Source organism: Oryctolagus cuniculus, chromosome 19, assembly GCF_051225735.1.
Source record: "Oryctolagus cuniculus isolate XC-2025 breed Fujian yellow rabbit chromosome 19, ASM5122573v1, whole genome shotgun sequence".
Lineage (NCBI taxonomy): Eukaryota > Metazoa > Chordata > Mammalia > Lagomorpha > Leporidae > Oryctolagus > Oryctolagus cuniculus.
Window position 1 is genome coordinate 17,167,174 of NC_142885.1, and position 19,804 is coordinate 17,186,977.

At 61.3% G+C, this 19,804-nt stretch overlaps 1 protein-coding gene across 3 annotated transcripts in view; it reads right to left on the minus strand.

Moving 5' to 3' along the window:
* Positions 1-19,804, minus strand: part of CLIP2 (CAP-Gly domain containing linker protein 2) — a 57,268-nt gene that overhangs the window by 12,942 nt on the left and 24,522 nt on the right. For 2 of the 3 annotated variants that reach the window (XM_051835426.3, XM_051835427.3), the window contains exons 3-9: positions 19,007-19,563; positions 11,117-11,241; positions 9,370-9,583; positions 8,654-8,851; positions 7,811-7,914; positions 6,687-6,747; positions 895-999 (exon numbers count right to left, since the gene is read on the minus strand). In XM_051835426.3, the coding sequence (XP_051691386.1) occupies positions 895-999; positions 6,687-6,747; positions 7,811-7,914; positions 8,654-8,851; positions 9,370-9,583; positions 11,117-11,241; positions 19,007-19,563 (1,364 nt within the window). The remainder of the gene's footprint in view (positions 1-894; positions 1,000-6,686; positions 6,748-7,810; positions 7,915-8,653; positions 8,852-9,369; positions 9,584-11,116; positions 11,242-19,006; positions 19,564-19,804) is intronic. The other variant, XM_089321983.1, reaches the window with a different exon arrangement.

The following is a 19,804-nucleotide window of genomic DNA, read 5'->3' on the forward strand; positions in this document are numbered from 1 at the left end:
GGGTGCAGCTCAGAGTGTGGAGAGCCCAGCTGTGTGTACTACACAGGTGCAGCTTAGAGCATGCAGTGAGTGGAGGGACCAGCTGTGTGCAGTGCACGGGTGCCCGCTCAGAGCGTGCACAATGTGTGTGGAGGGCCCAGCTGTGTGCACTGCATGGGTGCAGCTCAGAGCATGCAGTGAGTGGAGGGCCCAGCTGTGTTGTGGAGCAGTGAGTGGGGAGGGCCCAGCTGTGTTGTTGTGGAGCAGTGTGGGGAGGGCCCAGCTGTGTTGTTGTGGAGCAGTGTGGGGAGGGCCCAGCTGGGCCTGGATGCAGAGACTCCAAATCTCCCCTGAGATTCAGGGGACCCCAGCCTTCAAGCACAGCCTTCCAGGGCTCCCTGACCCACTGCATCTCAACAGCCAGACCCTGAGGCTGACCACTGAGTCCTAGCTCCTGGGGACACCCCCGCTGGCTTAAAAGTCCAACCATGTCCTCAGCCCCCTCCTGCCAGACCCCCCTGGGCCAGAGGAACCTGAATTGGCAGCTCCCACCCTCCCCGGCTTCTCCAGTCTCCTGGGAGGGAGGACAGGGAACGGGACACTTCGCAGAGGCCCGCAGGTCTGCCAAGGACAAACGCAGTGGCAATGTGTGCATGTGTGCGTGGGGGGGGGGGGGCGCACAAGGCCTTCTCAGCCACTGGGGCCGTGAGCTGGGGAGCAAAGCCCCAGGGGACATTGACCCCCCCAACCTCTCCCAGAAGCCTCACTTGACCTTGGCACCCGAGCACCTCCCGCAGCCTCTATCTCCCTCCCTGGAGGGGTGCAAAAGGAGAGACATGGTGCCAGGAGCCGCAGGTGCAGAGCAGATGGAGAGAGAAGCCGAGGGGGGCGTTACGGGGCGGGTGCGCGCGTTACCCTGTTGTCCGCTAATTCTCTGAGCAGCCGCTCGGCCTGCGCCTTCTCCAGTAGCAGGCTCCGCTCCAGCTCCCCAATGCGCGCATGCTCCAGCTGCGTCTGGGTCTGCTCTCCCCACGACAGGACAGGGGTGGCAGGTGGGGGCAGGGGAGGGTGCGCGAGGAAGAGGAAGCCGGAGGAAGCAAGAGGAGAGGAAGAAGGAAAGAACAAAAGGGAGAGAGAAAGGAGGTGTCATCTTCCATGAGCAAAGACAGCGGGGAAATGCTCAGGGCAAGAGTCGCGGGCTGGGGGGTGGGTCCTGGCGCCCACCCCTGCCTGGCTGGTCCCTGCTGGCACGGCAGGGAGCATCCGGTTCCCCTGCCCCTCCCGGGCTGTGCCTCCCGCTGCCCTGCCCCAAGGCAGCTCAGGCAGCACAGGGCACGGTTGTCCCGGCCTCACAACACCCGCTTCACAGGCCAACAAAGGCCGGCATTCTCGGGGCGGCCAGCCTGGCATCTGAGTCGGAGGGAGGCAGGAAGGGCGCCGGCGCTCGCCCCCGTGGCACCCGGAGCGGGCTGGAAACCAAATCCATCCCTGGGAGGAAGCTCCTCTGATGCCCCAGGGCTCAGCAAAATGGCACAGCATCTGATCAGCCCCTGTGGCCCGGGGGGTGGGGGGGACTGGCTCCCTGGAGGGGGGCTCCCGGGACACCCAGCTCTGAGGCTGCTCTAGTCCCGCGGACAAGACGCTGCGATATCTGCCTAGGACGGCATCCTCCCAAAGGCTGTCGCTTCTTTTAGATGTTTTCATTTATTGGAGAGGTACAGATGCTGGTTCGCTGGTTTACTCCCCCAAACGCTTGCCATGGCACGGACTGGGCCAGGGCTGCACCAGCAAAGCCATCCAGGTCATAAGCACTTGAGCCATCCCCGCTGCCTGCCAGGTTCTGCTCGAACGGGAAGCTGGGGCTTGGGCACCCACGCCAGGCACTCGGACGCGGGATGCAGGCGTCAGGACCACGAGGCTCGCTGCCCACTCTCTCTCTCTTGCTTACTTTGAGTTACCTCCAGATGACCTGGGGTGCCCAACACGGGGTTCACGCTGTGTGCGTTCCTGCTGCTCTGCTTTGCCGGGGAGGGACCAACAAGCCAGGAAAGTCTGTGCGTACCCAGACATATTTTTTTTCTCCAACTGTGAGATCTGCAGATGCAGAGCCTGCAGCTGTGGAGGGCTGATGCCACGGCCAGCAGTCACGGAGGCCGGAGCTCATCCGTTCATGATGCCATAAATGCACATCACTGTCTGAGACCCAAGGGGTCTCCCAGAAGGTCACGGAGAACGGGCGTCATGCAAAAACGGGGATTTCAAATGCTTTTGTACCAAAGTAAACTTTTAATTCTATTTTTCCATAAACCTAGTTTTTTTTTTTTTTTTTTTTAGAAAGAGCGATCTCCTATATGTTGGTTCACTCCCCACGTGCCTGCAGCAGTCAGGACTGGGCCAGGAAGCCAGGACCCAGGAGCCCCAGCACCTGGGCCATCTTCTGCTGCTTTCCCAGGCCATCAGCCGGGAGCCGGATCGGAAGTGGAGCAGCCGGGACTCGAACTGGCGCCCACATGGGATGCCAGCACTGCAGGCGGCTGTTTAACTGCTGTGCCACCACAGTGGCTTCCTCTTCTCTGCTTCTGATCCAGCCTCTTGCTAATGAGCGCCGTGGGAGGCAGCAGGGATGGCCCAAGTCCTTGTGTCCCTGCCACCCACCTGGGAGACCTGGGTGGAGTTCCTGGCTCTTGCCTTCAGCCAGGGCCAGGCTGCTGCAGCCATATGAGACTGAATCAGCAGATGCAAGATTCTCTCCCTCCGTCTCCCTCCCTCTCCCTCTCCCTCTCTGTAAATCTGCCTTTCAAACACATAAATAAATCTCAAAAAAAAAAAAAAAAAAAGAGGCAGAGTTGGACTTGAACCCAGGCACTTCCACATGGCATGCATAGCTGCTGTGCCAAGTGCCTGCCCCTCCCCCAAGCTTTCTGAGGCGCCCTTGTACTCGCTAGAGCTACGGCCACATGCACGTCCTTTGGCCTATGAGCTCATCTCTCGAACTCTCTTGAAAGGAAAAGCAAGCCCCGTGCGCTGTGCTGAGAAGCAGCCTCACTCGGTCTGCTCCAGAAAAGTACAGACGGGCGACGGTCACTCCGCCCCACCTTCCTCTCCCAGGGCCACGGTCACAGCAGCTCGGGCAAAAAGGCAAGAACAGGCTCCCAGCTGCACGTTGTCAAAGGCGCCCCCGCCCCGGGCCTCTCTCCATTACTCCTGGCCTCCTCGTCGGTGAGCTGGGTCTCGGCGGTGGGGGTCTCAGGGGAACCCAGGGCTTGCTTAGTTGATACAAATTCAATCCCAGGGGCTGGCGCAGTGGTGAAGTGGGATAAGCCTCCACCTGCAGTGCCAGCATCCCATATGGGCGCCGGTTAGAGTCCCAGCTGCTCCACTTCTGATCCTGCTCTCTGCTGTGGCCCGGGAGGGCAGTGGAGGATGGCCCAAGTGCTTGGGCCCCTGCACCCGCATGGGAGACCAGGGAGAAGCTCCTGGCTCCTGGCTTCAGATCGGCCCAGCTCCAGCCATTGCAGCCATTTGGGGAGTGAACCAGAGTATGGAAGACCTCTCTCTCTCTCTCTCTCATGTTCTCTCTCTGCCTTGTAAACAAAACAGAGACAAAAACACCCTCCCAGCCTGTGACTCAGAGGCCACTGGCGAGCCGCACTGCCCTGTTCCTGCCCGTCTGGGGAGTGGGTCACCTGGGGGAGTGACACGGAGGGGGTCCTCACCCTCAAGGGCCGGTATTCTGGGGTGGGAATGAGCACAGCCAATCAACAGCGGGGACGACTCGAGGTTGGGGTTTGGGCCACGGACAGTGCCACTGGGGCAGAGTAACCAGGTGGAGTCCAATGGGACAGGAGCTCCTGTGCAAAGCATGGCTGGTGGGGAGGCACGGGAGCCCGCATGGGCAGAGCCCGCCGTGCCTGCGGTGTGACACATCACGACCAGGGGCTTGAGCCGGGCTGGGCAGGTGGACCACAGAGCCTGCGTGTTCCTCCAGTGCCCCGGCACTGCCCGTGTGAGCGGGCAGTGGCCAGGATCTGACACCCAGTTTTAAAAGCTTTGGTCAGGGACTAGTGTTGTAGTGCGGCAGGTTTGCCTACCACTTGCGGTGCCGGCGTCCCCTATGGGAGTGCCAGTTCGAGTCCCATCCGGCTCTTTTCTGACGCACCTGGGAAGGCAGCAGGTGGTAGCCCGAGTACTTGTGTCCCTTTCTCCCACACAGGAGAGACCAGGATGGAGCTCCAGGCTCCTGGCTCCTGCCTGACCCAAGTCTGGCTGCTGTAGGCATTTGGGGATGGAATCTCTTTCTCTCTCTATCTCTCATTCTCAATCACTCTGCCTTTCAAATACATAAATATTTGAAAGGCAGAATTACAAGGAGACAGAGAGAGGTCTTCCATCCGCTGGTTCCCTCTCCAAATGGCCATGACGGCTGGAGCTGCGCCGATCCGAAGCCAGGAGCCAGAAGCTTCTTCTGGGTCTCCCAAGCAGGTGCAGGGGCCCAGGCACTTGGGCCACCTTCTGCTGCTTTCCCAGGCACATTAGCAAGGAGCTGGATCGGAAGTGGAGTAGCTGGGACTTAAATCGGTGCCCATATGGGATGCTGGCACTGACATAAATCTAAATAATAATAATAATAAAAGCTTTGATGTCAGGGGTGTGCGGGGGGCAGGGCCTGGGGGTACAGCCATCAGCCAGTCACTGTGGCGACTAGATGGCAGCACCAGCAAGTTCAGCCCAGTGCCGCCCCCACTTCCACACAGCTCTAAAATTTTCCAATATTAAAAATTAAAAAAAAAAATTTCCAAAAAGACTATTCTGGTGTCGAAGCAGAGAAGACACTGGAGGAATAAAAGAGGCAGGAAAGGGGCCAGGTAGGGGCAGGGCCTGGCCAGTGGGTGGGGCCAGTGACAGAAAAGAGGACAACCTGTTGGGGTGGCTGATGATAGAGAGGGTGTGGCTTGGACAAGCTCCACTGGGATGGACGCGCTCCACGCCCACCCAGAGCTGCAGAATGGGGTCTTGTTTGAAACACTGTTCCGGTTAAGAGGAGGTCACAGGGCGTAGGGGTGGGCCCTGTGGCCAGCGCCGCATCTGTAAGAAGGGCAGGTGCAGACACACAGGAGAAGCGGCCGAGGACCACCAGGGGGCGCCCGCAGTCCACCAGAAGCAGCGGAGGGGCAGGGCGTGGGTCACCTGCCTTCTGGCTGCCGTGCACACGGCCACAATTGGGTTTGTACAACAGTCCCAAAGCGACTGATGGAGCGTCCGTCCCCTGCCTCTCTAACTCAAGGCTGACTGGCCCTGGGGTGGGCACGTGACACAGAGCCTGCCCTCCCATTGGCTAGCCTGGGACCAATCAGGCTCTCTAGTGAGGACAGCGAGCAGGTGCAGGCCCTGGAGCCCAGGCAGGGCCAGAGATGGGAGGCGCTGAGCCAAGGGTGCAGGAGGCACGGTGGGAGGGGGAGACGGACGGACAGACCCACCTGCAGCCTGACCTGTGGCCACAGACAGGTTCACCCTGTGCAGGGGGAGGCCAGCTTGGCTCCTGGCGCTGCTTCTGGTTCTGGTTCCATGACTTGCGTGCTCTTGGGGCGTAGGCCGCTCCACAACACCCCCCCCCCATTGGCTGGAGCTGCGGGAAGGGGTACCTTCCAGGCAACCATAGGCACCGCTCCCAGAAGCCCATGGGGGCCTGTGCAGGAAACCAGCCACAGGCAGCCCCTGGCCACCAGGGGGACTAAGAACAGGCTCCAACAGCCCAGCTCACACCCTGAGCCTGGGGCAGGGCACCCCCCACCCCCGCACACCTTTGCTGGGTGCCCCTTTTACACCATCAGAAACTACTTCCTGAGTTGAGCTCGCAAATTCCTCTCTAGGTGTGGACCACCCCCCACTCGCACCCCTACCCTGGCCGGGGTTCCCAGGGGACCTGGCTAGGCATGCCGATTCTTAGGCCCATCCTGAATCCTGCACGCTGGATCTGAGCAAGGCCAGAGGAGGCGCTGCCCGGGGCCAGGCAGGGCCAGCCCCCAGCCGGGCTGGCCCCCTGTCCCCTACCCGCCCCCGACAGCCCCAGGGTTCCTTGAACCTTGTCATGAGCCAGGGAGCAGCGAGGGCCACACAGCAGGGAGCTGCTCCCCCCACGGCGGCCTCGTGAGCCCTCAGTCTCCATGCGGCTTGGGGAGAAGGGTGGGGGGTGCCAAGAGCTGTCCTAATGATCCCAGCACCCCAATCCCAAAGCTCGAAAAAAAGAAAAGAAAAAAAAGGTGGGTAGGATGGGCCAGCACACAGCCCCCCCTGCCCCAGGCCAGCATGTCCAGGTGTTCCCGGGCTGGGGCAGAAGTCAGGAGTCCCGGTCCCCTAGCTACAGGACTGGGCTTTGTCCCTTTGCCTCTCGAGGCCTTGGTTTCCAGCTCAACAAGCTACTCCCAGCCAAAGCCGCACCTGGCATCCATGCGAAGCTAACCACCCAGACTGCCCCCGCCAGGGACACGCGTCCAGCCACACTCAGGCCTGGCCCTGCGCCCTCCCCGCCTCGGGTCCACCCTGCCCTGCACCTGGCTGCTGACCCTGGGCCCCGGAGCGGAGCCAATGCCACCTCTGACACCTGAACCGCCTGTGGCTTGCCCCTGTCCCCTACCCCCAGGGTGCCCCCGTTTCTCCCTGTCACCCTCCCAGCTCCCAGCTCCCGAGGGCGGAGCCTTGACCATTACCTCCAGGTCTCCCTTGGTGATGGATTCTTCTTCCACACGGAACTGCAGGTCCTCCACCTTCCTGGGGACGGGGCGGGGGAGACAGGCGCTGAGCCGGCGCAGCCCATGGCAACAGACGGGCAAGGCCACCAGTTGGCCCGGCTGGGACCCGGGCCACGCCTGTGGGAGGATTGTCCAGCAAAGCCGACACAGGGGAGGCCCTGCCCTGCTTCCACCCTCATCCCCACCCCCACCCAACTCCCGCCTTGTGCTCGGGGCAGGACCACAGATTTAGCGCAACGTTAAACGTTTCCCTTCACCAGTGCTGCGGGGGCGGCTCTAGGGGGCCGGCGGGAGGGGAGGATCTGCTCTCAGGCACAGGCCTCCAAGGCTCAGGGTGCCCCCGTAGCCTGTGGTGGGCATCGGGGGCTGCGCCCAGGGAGATGCGCTCCCCACACACCTGCCCTGGGGAGACACACAGGCCCGCCTCGCAGCACGGTTCCTCAGGCTGCCCTGCCTGGGGCTGATGGACAGCTCCCGGCAAACAGGCCCAGAGAGGGCCAGGGGCGCACAGCAAGTGCGGGGCGATGTGAGGACCCACACCCAGGCCCCTTCTGGACCACGGCTCCCATGACACCCTCAAGATCTGTTTTTGTGCGTCGGCCTTGGGGACGTTGCCATGGGAAGCAGCCGCGTGGGCCCCGACGGCCGTCTCCGGCAGATATAAATACCCCCGCATCTCCGAGCGAGACGGCTCAGCAGCCGGTGGGCCTCATGCCAGGCCCATGCGAGCTGCTGAGGATGGAGTCGGCTATGACCTGGGGGAGGGGAGGGCTCGGCAGGGCCTGCGTGTGCTTTGTCAGCGCCGTGTCCCACCAGGTGACCTGAGACCCCCGGTGTCTCACCAGGCCATGCCCCCATCCTGAAAGAGGTGGCTTAGTCGCCCTGCCCTGACCTTGGGCGGAAGCTCCCCGGGATGCAGGGTGGAGCCGTCTCCCACAGCCCCTGCGCCACCTAGGCAGGGCACAAGGAAATCCCGTCCCCATCACGTCCCTTCCCTGGCCCAGGCCTCAGTCTTCCCATCTCTGACATGAGTCCAGCGCCTGCTTCCCAGGACCAGGTGAGGGTATGGGGCGGGGCCACACCTCCTCTCCTCCTCCAGCTGGTTGGACAGGTCGACCTTCTCTTTCCGCACACTCTCCACCAGCAGCCGGGCCCGCTGCAGCTTCTCCTCGGCTTCTGCAACATACTGGGCCCCAACCAAGGGCAGGACGCGGTCAGGGTCACTTCCGCCTGGGGGGGCGGGGCCTGGAAGCAGCAGCACTCAGAGGAGTGGCCACGGGGACATCAGGCCCACAGCCCCCAAAGAGCTGACACCCCAAGGCCTGCCTGCCTCCCCCATCACAGGACACATGAACTTGGCCTTATTAATCCTGGCCCCCCAGGAAGGGCTGCAGATGGGGCCACAGGGCTCTGGCATAGCAGACGTGACGATGTGAACAGCGGCCCCAAGGCTGGGAGGCGAGGGTTCCCGTCCCTGAAATCCAACCCAGGAATCTGCTTGTCCAGTGTCCTCTCCAGTATCGTGCAGACAGAGGCAAACCCTGGACACCCCCAGGGAATGGCAGGTGCCCCGCGGTGTCAGTGAGGACACGGCCCCCACGGAGGGCGGTGCAGCCACCGGGACGGCAAAGAATCTCCCATGAGCTGGAAGAAGCCTGCGCCAAGTGAGCAGGAAGGAAGCAGGTGCGAACATTTGTGGCCTGGTTCTGGAAGTCCGTGTCCTTACCCACACGCAGAGAGAAAAGTCTGGAAGGACGCGGACCAGCTGCCCCAGGGTTAAGCCCGCAGTGGAGGAGGGTGGCTGGTGCTGACCCCTGCACCACCCCAGCTTCTCTGCCCCGTGCTCGCCCCTCCGTGAGATGGGTGGGAGAGGGCGCCCTGGGCCGGGGTGGGGGGGGTGGCCCGCGGCCCTGTGCACTGCCCACCTGCTCGTGCTGTGCCTTGAGCAGGGCGATCTCCTTCTCCACCTCGCAGATGTGGCTCGTGGCCTTGGCCACCTCGGCCCGCTCCAGGTCCCGCTCCGCCAGCAGCTGCTCGATGTGCTGCTGCTTCTCCTTCAGCGCCTCCTGCAAGGCCGTCGTCCCCGAGATCTTGCGGGCGTAGCGCGAGGAGGTCTCCGTGAGCTGGGCGGGGTGGGTGGGGACAGGCAGGGCTCAGGGGCCTGGGGCACTGCGGGTCGGCTCCCAGGGTCCTGCTCCTCCTCCTGCCACTGCCCCTGCCAACTCAGCCAGAGGGAAACGTGATGGAGGCGCAGAGAACTCCAGACAGGACCCCTGGGGCTCTGCTCATGAGGATACCTTGGGGCAGGAGGAGCCTCAACTCCTACACTGAGCCTGGACAGGAAGACTTCTGCCCATACCCACTCAGCACCTTCCTCTTCCTCCTTGTGCCAAGGCTCCCTGAACTCCTGTCTATGTCTGCACAACCCTCTATAACTCCCAGGGAAGAGCCTAGGCTACCAACATAGCAGTAATGTAAAGACAGCAATAATTGTAAACAGACCAATTTTCCCTATTAAAAGATACATGCTTTGGGCTTTGTTCAAAAGCCCCAATCGGAGGAATGCCTGGGACCAGAGCACCCTGGGGTCAGACTGGAACGCGTGGATCCCACCCTCCCCTCTTCCTGGCTCTGCCCTCACCAGGCCACTGCGGCTGGGCCGGCCCCCAACAGAGGAGGCCACGGAGCTGACAGAGCTGATGGAGGAACTGCTGGGGCTGTGGGTGAGCGCCGAGACACCCATGGCCATCCGCTTGGTCTTCTTGGCCTTGGCGGGGCTGGTGGATGGGAAGCCGATGCGGATGACTTTGTGGATGGGCGCGAAGAGACCAAACTTGGGTGGACACTGGAAGTACCTGGGAAAGCAGGAAGAGACGCACTGTTGTGGCCACTCAGTCTGGAGCTGGCCCCTCTCCCCCCAGACCTCCGCAGAGCCGAGCAGAGAGGAAGACACCTCCTGGGGACCCCTAGGTGTGACTCCCTGCAGGGGAATAAAGGTGAGCAGAGCCCGGGAGCCTCAGATCCCCTGCAGGAGGGGGTAATAACCACCTCTGCAGCTCACGCTAGGCCAGTCCCTTTTGCATGAATGCTCATTTCAAACCCCCCAAGTTCTCTGCATTGAAATCGAGGCTCAGCGAGGTTACGGAACTTGTTCACTGTCGCACAGCTGCCGCAGTGTGCCTGACTCTCTCAGACCCCTCAAGAGGCCCCCAGCCAGGGCTGCAGCCCACTCGCATGCCCGCCCAAGGCCTCCCCCAGCACCATGGAATCCCTCCAGCTCCCTGCACAGGGAAGCAAACGTGTGAACAGGGGGTGGGATGGGGGCTGCTGCCCACCCTGCACTTACTCTAGGCTAGAAAGAAGGTAAGAAACCCCTCTGGTCTTGGGTGCCACACGAGAAATAGTCTTTTTTAAGATTTATTTTTATCTACTTAAAAGGCAGAGACAGAGAAAGAGAGAGAGAGGAAAGAGAGAGAGAGTGAGAGAGATCTTCAACCCAATTGATTCATTCCTCAAAACAGCCACATAGATCAGGAGCCTGGAACTCCATCTGGGTCTCCCACGTGGGGACAGGGCCCCTAAGTACCTGAGCCATCACCCGCTGCATTCCCAGGTGCACTAGCAGGGCGCTGGATTGGAAACGGAGCAGCGGGGACCTGGGCTGGGTCTCATCACTGTGCCACAGCCACCACCCCTGGGAAGTGGCCCTGTCTGGTTCCCAAGTCACTTGAATCTGCTGCCCCCTCCTGTCTCTCCCCACCCCCAGGGGGGCTCTGCTAGGCCCAGTCTGCCCTCTCCCGGAGCAAACCCACACCCCTTCGAGGCCTGGCTCTCCCCCTACTCAGAGGTCTCCCAGCCTCAGCAGGGCAGAACATGGCCCGGGCTCGGCCAGTGTGGGCCCTCGGGCAGCCTCGCCGTGGTCCACACATGGGACAGACACGGCTCACGGACCACCCTGCTGCCCACCCATGAGGAGCCCAGCCACGGCCTCAGCCCCTCCTTGACCCAGCAACTCCAAGAGTCGGAAACCGGTGCGTGGCTGTGTGCGTGTAGCACTGATAATGTGGGGTATCGTCCAGGGGAGCCCCCGGGAGGCAGGGGCCGCGGCCCCTCCCACCTGACTCAGCCATGGGTGGCGCAGAGAAGGGAGCATGGCGAGCCTGCACGACCTTGAGCCGCGACCTCACTGGCCTCTGCCCTCTCATCTGTAAAAGGGGCTGATAATCCCACCACTGCACCTAGCGGGCTCCTGCAAGAGAGAGCACCTGTATAATGGTTTCCTGCACAACACGCTTCCTCAGATGCTGCAGCCCCAGCCCCTGCACCCATCCCCCGCTCCCGCACTCCCACCTGCCCGCTGTTGGGGGGGGGGGTGAAGCCCACCGTACCTGGTGCCCGCCACCGCCCCATCGTTCTTCCCAAGGGGCTCATCCAGCTCCACGCCGCACCACTCGCCCTTGGCAAAGTCAGTCTCCCCCACGTACCGCACCACACCAGTCTTGGTCCCGCCAACCTGTAGGGCACACAGGGAGACTCAGCTCCAGAGGGTGCTTAGCCCATCCTTCCCTCCCCCAGGAAGGCGAGGCGAGGGAGGAGAGACGCCCAGTGCCTCCCAGGCCGGCCCAGGCAGGAGCACGGACACAGCCACCCCTGGGAGCTGTGTGAGCTGGGGCACGTTACCCGCCCTCTCTGGGCCACAGTGTTTGAGCTGTAGGGGGTGCTCTTGTGAGGATCTGCTCTGCCCGCAGTGTGTGGTGTGTGGTGTGGTGTGTAATCTTTTTTTTTTTTTTTTTTTTTTATTGACAGGCAGAGTGGACAGTGAGAGAGAGAGACAGAGAGAAAGGTCTTCCTTTGCCATTGGTTCACCCTCCAATGGCCGCCACGGGTGGCGCGCTGCGGCCGGCGCACCGCGCTGATACGATGGCAGGAGCCAGGTGCTTCTCCTGGTCTCCCATGGGGTGCAGGGCCCAAGCACCTGGGCCATCCTCCACTGCACTCCCTGGCCACAGCAGAGAGCTGGCCTGGAAGAGGGGCAACTGGGACAGAATCTGGCGCCCCGACCAGGACTAGAACTCGGTGTGCCGGCGCCGCAAGGTGGAGGACTAGTCTAGTGAGCCGCAGCGCCGGCCCCCATTCCTTTTTTAAATTATTTGATTTTTTTTTCTATTTTATTGGAAAGGCAAAGAGCTCGGGGCGGCGTTGTGGCCCAGCGGGTTGGGCTGCCACCTGGGATCCGGCATCCCATATGGATGCTGGTTGAGTCCTGGCTGCTCCACTTCCGATCCAGCTGCCTGCTGATGCGCCCAGGAAGACCATGGGTGACGGCCCAGGTCCCTGCCAACAACACGAGACCAGGATGGAGTCTCAGGCTCCTGGCTTTGGCTTGGTCCAGCCCTGGCCGTTACGGCTAAGGGGGGAGTGAACCAGTGGACAGAAGCTCTCCTGCGCTCTCTCTCCCCATCTCCTTTGCCATTCTGCCTTTCAAATAAATGAAGGCCAAACCCTTGTCCATCAGGAACTTTCTTGAATGACATCCTTGGTCCCTTCCCCTCCCTCTCCTCTGTCCTCTCCACGACCATGGTCACTGTCAAGTTGGTCCCACCAGCCGAGTCCTTTTTCTCCACTGTTTAAAAGAAAACTCACTTACTTATTGGAAAGGCAGAGTGACAGAGGAGGGGAGAGCTGGGCAGAGACACAGATCTTCCATCTGCTGGTTCATTCCCCGAATGGGCAAAACAGCCAAAGCTGGGGCAGGCTCGGGCAGGAGCCTGGAACTCCATCCGGGTCTCCCGCATGGGTGGCGGGGGCCCAAGCACGGGAGCCAGCCCCTGCTGCCTCCCAGGTGCACATGAGTGGACGCTGGAGTCAGCAGCGGAGCGGGGACCTGAACCCCGGCACCAGGCAGAAGATGCGGGCGCCCCGAGCGGCGGCGTAGCTGGCCGTGCTGTGCCACCCACCGCTGTTTGCTGTATTTTCTGAGGGTCCCTTAACTTCCTCTCCTGACGCTTCGGTGGAGTTTATTTCTGTAATCACATCTTTTTTTTTTTTTTAATTTCCCAGAGCTTTTTGTTCACTGAATATTCATGTTCTCATGAATATTCACATTTCCATGAATATTCATAGCCACCTATCCAGCAGCGTTTTGTTCATATTTAATGCTTGTATTGCTTCTTTTATTTCTCAAGAGGATGGGCCATTTTCTCCAGAGAAGTTTCTAGAAATCTTCCTGGGAGGGGAGATGGGAGTATAGCCCACCTGGAGCATCTCAAGCCAAAATGTCAGCATCAGGGTAGTCGCCAGACAGACAGGGGAGTGGGGGGGTGGCAAAAAATACTTTTTTTAAAATTGGAAACAGGCCGGCGCCGCGGCTCAATAGGCTAATCCTCTGCCTGCGGCGCTGGCACCCGGGGTTCTAGTCCTGGTCGGGGTGCCGGATGCTGTCCCGGTTGCCCCTCTTCCAGGCCAGCTCTCTGCTGTGGCCAGGGAGTACAGTGGAGGATGGCCCAAGTACTTGGGCCCTGTACCCCATGGGAGACCAGGATAAACACCTGGCTCCTGCCATCGGATCAGCGCAGCGCGCCGGCCGCAGTGGCCACTGGGGGATGAACCAATGGAAAAGGAAGACCTTTCTCTCTGTCTCTCTCTCTCTCACTGTCCACTCTGCCTGTCAAAAAAATAAATAAAAATTTTAAAAAATATTAAAATTGAAAACAAAAAATGTAGTTAAGAGGAAAAGGAAGAGAACTTCCATCTGCTTGTTTATCTCTAAATGTCCACAGTAGCCCAGCCTGGGCCAGGCCAAAGCCAGGAGCTTAGTCCTGCTCTCCCATGTGCATGGCGCAGACCCAAGCACCTGGGCCAGTGCCTGCCGCCTCCCAGGGTCTGCACCGACAGGAAGAGGAAGCAGAGCCGGGACTCAAATCCAGGGCACAGGTGTCCCAAGAAGCATCTCAGCCACTGCGCCCAACAACCGGCCCCGAAAGAATCATCAACCAGTCCCCTGCTCCGCCCCCGACGCCAGCCGGGCTCCAGAGGCTGCCGCGGGCTGGCCCGGGTCTCTGCGGCTTCTCTGGGGAACGCCAGCTGCTGCCCGTGGACCTGGCTTCGGTGTGTTCCTGGCTCTGACACGGCTGCCGCCCCCAACCCTTCTCTTTGTCCTTCAGGACTTAGGAGCTTTAAAAAAAAATGCACAAACCCCCTTTCCCCCGCTTGTCACTCCAGTGCAAGCTCAGGAGGGGCTGAGGGTAAACACGCCCGTCTACGGAACCCAAACATGACTTTCTTTTTTCCCCAAATGTCTCTCTGAAAGGCAGAGAGACACACAGAGAGCGAGCAAGATTTTCCATCCGCTGGGTCACTCCCCAAAGGCTACAACAGCCATGGCTGGGTCAGGCTGAAGCCTGGAGCCAGGAACTCCACCCGGTCTCCCGCGTGGGTACAGCAGCGGGAGGCTGGAAACGGAGCAGCCGGGACTCAGCGCTAAGCACTCCAGTACAGGAAGTGTGCGTCTCATGCAGAATCTTTTTTTTTTTTTTTTTTTTTTTTTGACAGGTAGTTATAGACAGTGAGAGACAGAGAGAAAGGTCTTCCTTCCGTTGGTTCACCCCCCAAATGGCTGCCACAGCTGGAACTGCGCCGATCTGAAGCCAGGAGCCAGGTGCTTCTTCCTGGTCCCCCATGCGGGTGCAGGGGCCCTAGTACTTGGGCCATCCTCCACTGCCTTCCCAGGCCACTGCAGAGAGCTGGACCGGAAGAGGAGTAACCAGGAGTAGAACCCGGCGCCCATGTGGCATGCCGGTGCCCCAGGTGGAGGATTAACCAAGTGAGCCACATTGCCGGCCTCACACAGAATCTTAACAACTGCATCTCTCTTTTTTTTTTTTTATGACTATTTATTTGGAAGGCTGAGTTACAGAGAGGCAGAGAGAGAGAGAGAGAGAGAGAGAGAGAGAGAGGTCTTCCATCCGCTGGTTCACTCCCCAATTGGCCTCAAAGGCTGGAGCTGTGCCAGTCCGAAGCCAGGAGCCAGGAGCTTCTTCCAGGTCTCCCACGCAGGTGCAGGGGCCCAAGGATTTGGGCCATCTTCTACTGCTTTCCTAGGCCATAGCAGAGAGCTGGATTGGAGGTGGAGCAGCTGGGACTTGAACCGGTGCCCACATGGGATGCCGGCACTGCAGATGGCGGCTTTACCCGCTACGCCACAGCACCGGCCCAAATCACTGCATCTTAACACCTGCCCCTAAATGTTTCTTTCTCAATGTCACTCTCCTCTGTCACCCCCACTGCACACTTCATATGGCCTGGAAGAGACCAGCCCCCTAATGAAAACCAGCTCCATTCCATCTCTTTAAAAAAAAATTATTTATTTGTTTGAAAGGTAGATTGATAGAGAAAGAGACATCTTCCATCTGCTGGTTCACTCCCCAAATGGTGGAACAGTCAGGCTGAAGCCAGGAGCCAGAAGCTTCTTCCAGGTCTCCCACGTGCATGGCAGGGACGCAAGCACTTAGGCCATCGTCCACTGCTTTCCCAGGCACATTAGCAGGGAGCTGGATCAGAAGTGGAGCAGCTGGGACTCGAGCTGGTGCTCATATGGGATGCTGGAGTCGTGGGCAGCAGCTTAACCCGCTATGCCACAGCGCTGGCCGTCACTCCTATCATCCCTTTAAGGACTGTGTGCCAGGCAGTTCCATGAGGTGGGCGCCACTGCCCCAAGTGGGGTAGAATGGACTGAAGTTTAGAGTGGTTGATGAGTGGAAGAACTCACAGGGCCTCGCTCCTTGCTACAGCTGCCGCCTCCTCCACACCAGCCGGGCCGCCTCCACCTGCGGCTCCTCCCCTCGGGTGTGTGTGGGGGGGTCTCAGGTGAGCCCCTCCCCCCCAGCCTCAGGAAGGAAGCTCCTCCCTTCCTTCTCTAGCCCCTTCACGCCCCATTAGCAGGAGTGTTAGACACAAGTGACCATGCACCAGCTAGATGGTGCATGGGATGGGCTCAGGTCAGAGCTTGCACTCCCTGGGCTTGGCCCACACATCTTCCAGCATGTCAGCCTGCTTGGGGGCCGGCGCCCTGGTGCAGCAGGGAAAGCTTCTACCCACAGCACCGGCATCCCATATGGGCGCTGGTTCGAGTCCTGGCTGCTCCACTTCTGGTCCAGCTCCCCGCTAACATGCCTGGGAGAACAGCAGGTAGTGGCCCAAATACTTGGGCTCCTGCCCCCAACGCGGGAGACCAGGGGTGGGGTTCTCAGCTGTTGGCTTTGGCCTGGCCCAGCCCTGCCTGTTGTGGCCATCTGGGGAGTGAACCAGCAGATGGAAGATCTGTCTGTCACTATGCCTTTCAAATAAATAAATAAATGCTGTTTTCTACTTGCTCACCTCTCCCTCCCTCCAAATCTTTTCACTGTCCCCTAGTTTCGCCTTTTCCAGAATGTCAGAGTGGGAATCAGAGAGAAAGGTAACTTTTCCGGAGTGGCGTCTTGCACTCAGTAATAAGCATTCAAGTTTCCTTCGATGACTGAAACTCGACCGTCTGCACCCTCCGGACACCCTGGCCGCTTCCAGTCCTGACAGCTCTGAACAGAGTTGCTCTAAGCACCTGTGTGCAGACGCAGCTTTGGACTCCTGTGAGTCCACACCAAGGAGCACGACGCTGGATCACACGGCGGGAGGGTGTGCAGCTTGGTTACAACACGAAAACTGCCAAACAGGGCGGATGGTCAGCCCGGCAGTTAAGATGCCCGGGACCTGCACATGGGTTCCCGGATTGGAGCCCCAGCTCCGGTTCTCGGCTCCAGCTTCCTGCTAATGATGACCCTAGGAGGCGGCAGTGATGGCTCAAGTACTCATGGGAAACCAGGATGGAGTGCCAGCTCCCGGCTTCAGCCTGGCGCCACCCTGGCCATCCTGGGCATTGGCATCTGGGCATTGGCACCAGTGGATGGGAGACCAGTAGTGGGCTGTCTCTCTGCCTCTCGAAATGCATTCGAAGAAAAGACTCTGCCGAGCTGTCTCCCAAATGGCTGTCCCGTTTTGACCGCAGCCAGCAATGAACGTGGCTTCCTGGCACTCTGCGCGCGCACCAGCGCCTGATGCTTCACTGCTGAGGACTCCAGCCCCAGGCATCCCCGAGTGTGTCCCCTGCCCCCACAGCGCGCCAGGCCCCGCCCCTCCGCTTGGCCACTATCTTGGGGGCTGGATTCTCTCCCGGTGAACCCCCTCCCATCCCAGGTCTCACAAAGCAACAGCAGGGGCAGGTAGAAGTCCCTGGTTTCTCCGGGGAAGTAAAACCAGTGACTCACTGGAGACAAACAACAAACGCAAAGGCCTCAGATCAGGGTCCAGCCCTGACCTCAGATAGCGCTGGGGAGTTCCCAGCCCTGCCTGCCAGCAGGTCGGCCCAGGGCAGGTTTCTGGAATGTTCTCTCAGGCCACTCTCTTCGGGATGTTTCTGTGGCTTCCAAGGAACAGAGCCCACGGAGGTGGAGCCCCTCTGCTCCCGCCTCCTCCAGGAAGGAGCCCCTCAGGTACACCCCGCTGCCTCACCTGACCCCGCGTCCTTCCTGGGACGGGGCACGGCAGAGGCACGGCAGAGGATACCTGCACCCCACGCCCCACTGAGCCACTACTTCTGGGGCACTGGACCTACAACACCTGCCAGAGCTCCGTGTGCACCTCCGCCATCTCTCTGTGTCACCTGTCAGCTGGGGATGCGCCCTGGGGCACTGCTCAGAGCCACCAGGGGCCACTCTCGCCCCTTCTCTGTCCCTTGTTAATCATGTGCCATCAGGCCCCATGGCCAACTGCAGCTGATAAGACTCTGCCAGGCCCCTCTCTGACTGTTGGGCACGCAGCAGGTGTGGGATGCAGAGGGCGTGTTCCGGGCAGGTAGGCAGAATCTCAGAGCCCCCACCCAGCTTTGCCCGGGAGGTGCTGTGTGCCCTCTCTGAGCCTCCCTGTGCTCATCTGGGTGGTGAGCGGCAGGGCCTGGGTCTCTGAGTCTGGACTGGCTCTCCCTGGTCCATGACCCTGGGGTGCAGCTGCTTTCCTGGCCTCTCCTCCCCAGCACCAGGTTCTCAACTCGTCCTCTACGTGGCCAGCCCTGGTCCTGATGCTGCAGGATTCCCGTCTGGAATGTTCTAGCTCCTCCACAGCCTAACTCCTGGCTGGTTCTGGAGTCTGTCACATCAGAGGCTTGGAGATGGCCCTTCAAGTCCCAGACACCACGCCCGTTTTGCTCAGGTTGACAAGTGACGCAGTACCGGCCAGGCGGGGGCTGCTCCACAAAGTTTGAGCAGCAGGAGGCTGGAGGCAAGCTCCCCGGACAGGAAGGCGCAGGGGACCACCAGGCCAGCCTCCTTCCTGGACGCCGCCCCAGCTGCCCTTTTTTTTTTTGACAGGCAGAGTGGACAGTGAGAGAGAGAGACAGAAAGGTCTTCCTTTGCCGTTGATTCACCCTCCAATGGCCGCCGTGGCCAGCGCGCTGCGGCCGGCGCACCGCGCTGATCTGATGGCAGGAGCCAGGAGCCAGGTGCTTTTCCTGGTCTCCCATGGGGTGCAGGGCCCAAGCAATTGGGCCATCCTCCATTGCACTCCCTGGCCACAGCAGAGAGCTGGCCTGGAAGAGGGGCAACCGGGAAAGAATCTGGCGCCCTGACCGGGACTAGAACCCGGTGTGCCGGCGCCGCAAGGCGGAGGATTAGCCTAGTGAGCCGCAGCGCCGGCCCCCAGCTGCCTTTTGATACCTCCGGAGTCCACTTCCGTCTCCACTACCCCAGCTCCCCTGGTGTGGTCCTGCTCCAGCTCCCCCTGGCTGTTGACCCGGCCTGGGCGTGGTGCTGCTGAGTGGGCATCCTCCCACCCCCTAGGCCTGGCCACGACCACACAGCAACCCATCCCCCCAGGCCTGGCCACGCAAACCAAATGCCCCGTCCTAGACATGGCCACTCCCATCCAGCGCCCACCCAGGCTTGGCCTTGCCCACCCAGCGCCCTGCCCCATGCATGGCCACGCCCGCCCCACGCCCGCCCCAGGCCTGGCCACGCCCACTCTACACCACTGCCCAGGCTTGGCCACGTCCATCCAGCGCCCCGCCCCCAGGCATGGCCACGCCCACCAAACACCCCACCCCTATGCTGTCCACACCCAGCCCCAGGCCTGACCACGCCCACCCAGCGGCCTGCCCCTATGTTGGCCACACCCAGCACCCCGCCCCCAGGCAGGACCCCACCCCACCCCGGCCTGGCCACGCCCCAGCGCCCGCCCCCGCAGGCCGAACTCACCAGCACGCGGTCGCCCAGGCGCAGGTCCTTGTCGCCGCGCTTCACCGAGCCGCTGTCCGAGAGGTTGGAGCCGGACTCGTTGCCGGTCTTGACCGAGCTGTTGAGGACGCTCTCCCGCAGCGGGATGACACGGCCGCCCAGCGGCGGTGTGGCCGTGCCCGCGTGCAGGGACAGGTTCTGCGCCGTGAGCGACTCCACCGAGTGTGCGTCGCTGCCGGAGCCGTCGGCCGCCGGCTGGCGCGTGAGCTTGGACGGCCGCGTGAAGATGCCCTGCAGCGCCGGGCACTCGAAGTAGCGCACGCCGCCCACCGCGCCGTCGTTCTTGCCCACCGGCTCGTCCAGCACGACGCCCGCCCACTGGCCCGGCGCGAACTGCGTCTCGCCCAGGTACTGCACCACGCCCGGCTTCACGCCGTTCACCCACACGCGCTCGCCCACCACCAGGTCGCCCGGGAAGTCATCGCCCACCTCGGCCGCCTTCGGGCCCGGCTTCTCGGCGGGGGCGGGGGCCGCGGGGGCCGGCGCGGGGCCGGACGCCTGCTTGTGCAGCGGCGAGCCTGCGGACAAGGAGAGGACGCGGTCAGTGCCGGGGAACTGGAGCCAGGCGGGCAGGCGGCGCGGCTTCGGGCGGATGGAGCCCCTTCTGGGCCCCAGGCATTTCCCTCCCCCCCCAACCTGCCCTGCTCTTCTGGAAGCTTCCAAGCTTAGAGAAAGCCCTTGGACCCCTGCCGTCCAGGGGGGGAGACCTGGGTGCAGGGGCCTGGCTTCCGGCTTCACGGCTGTTGTGGCCATCTGGGG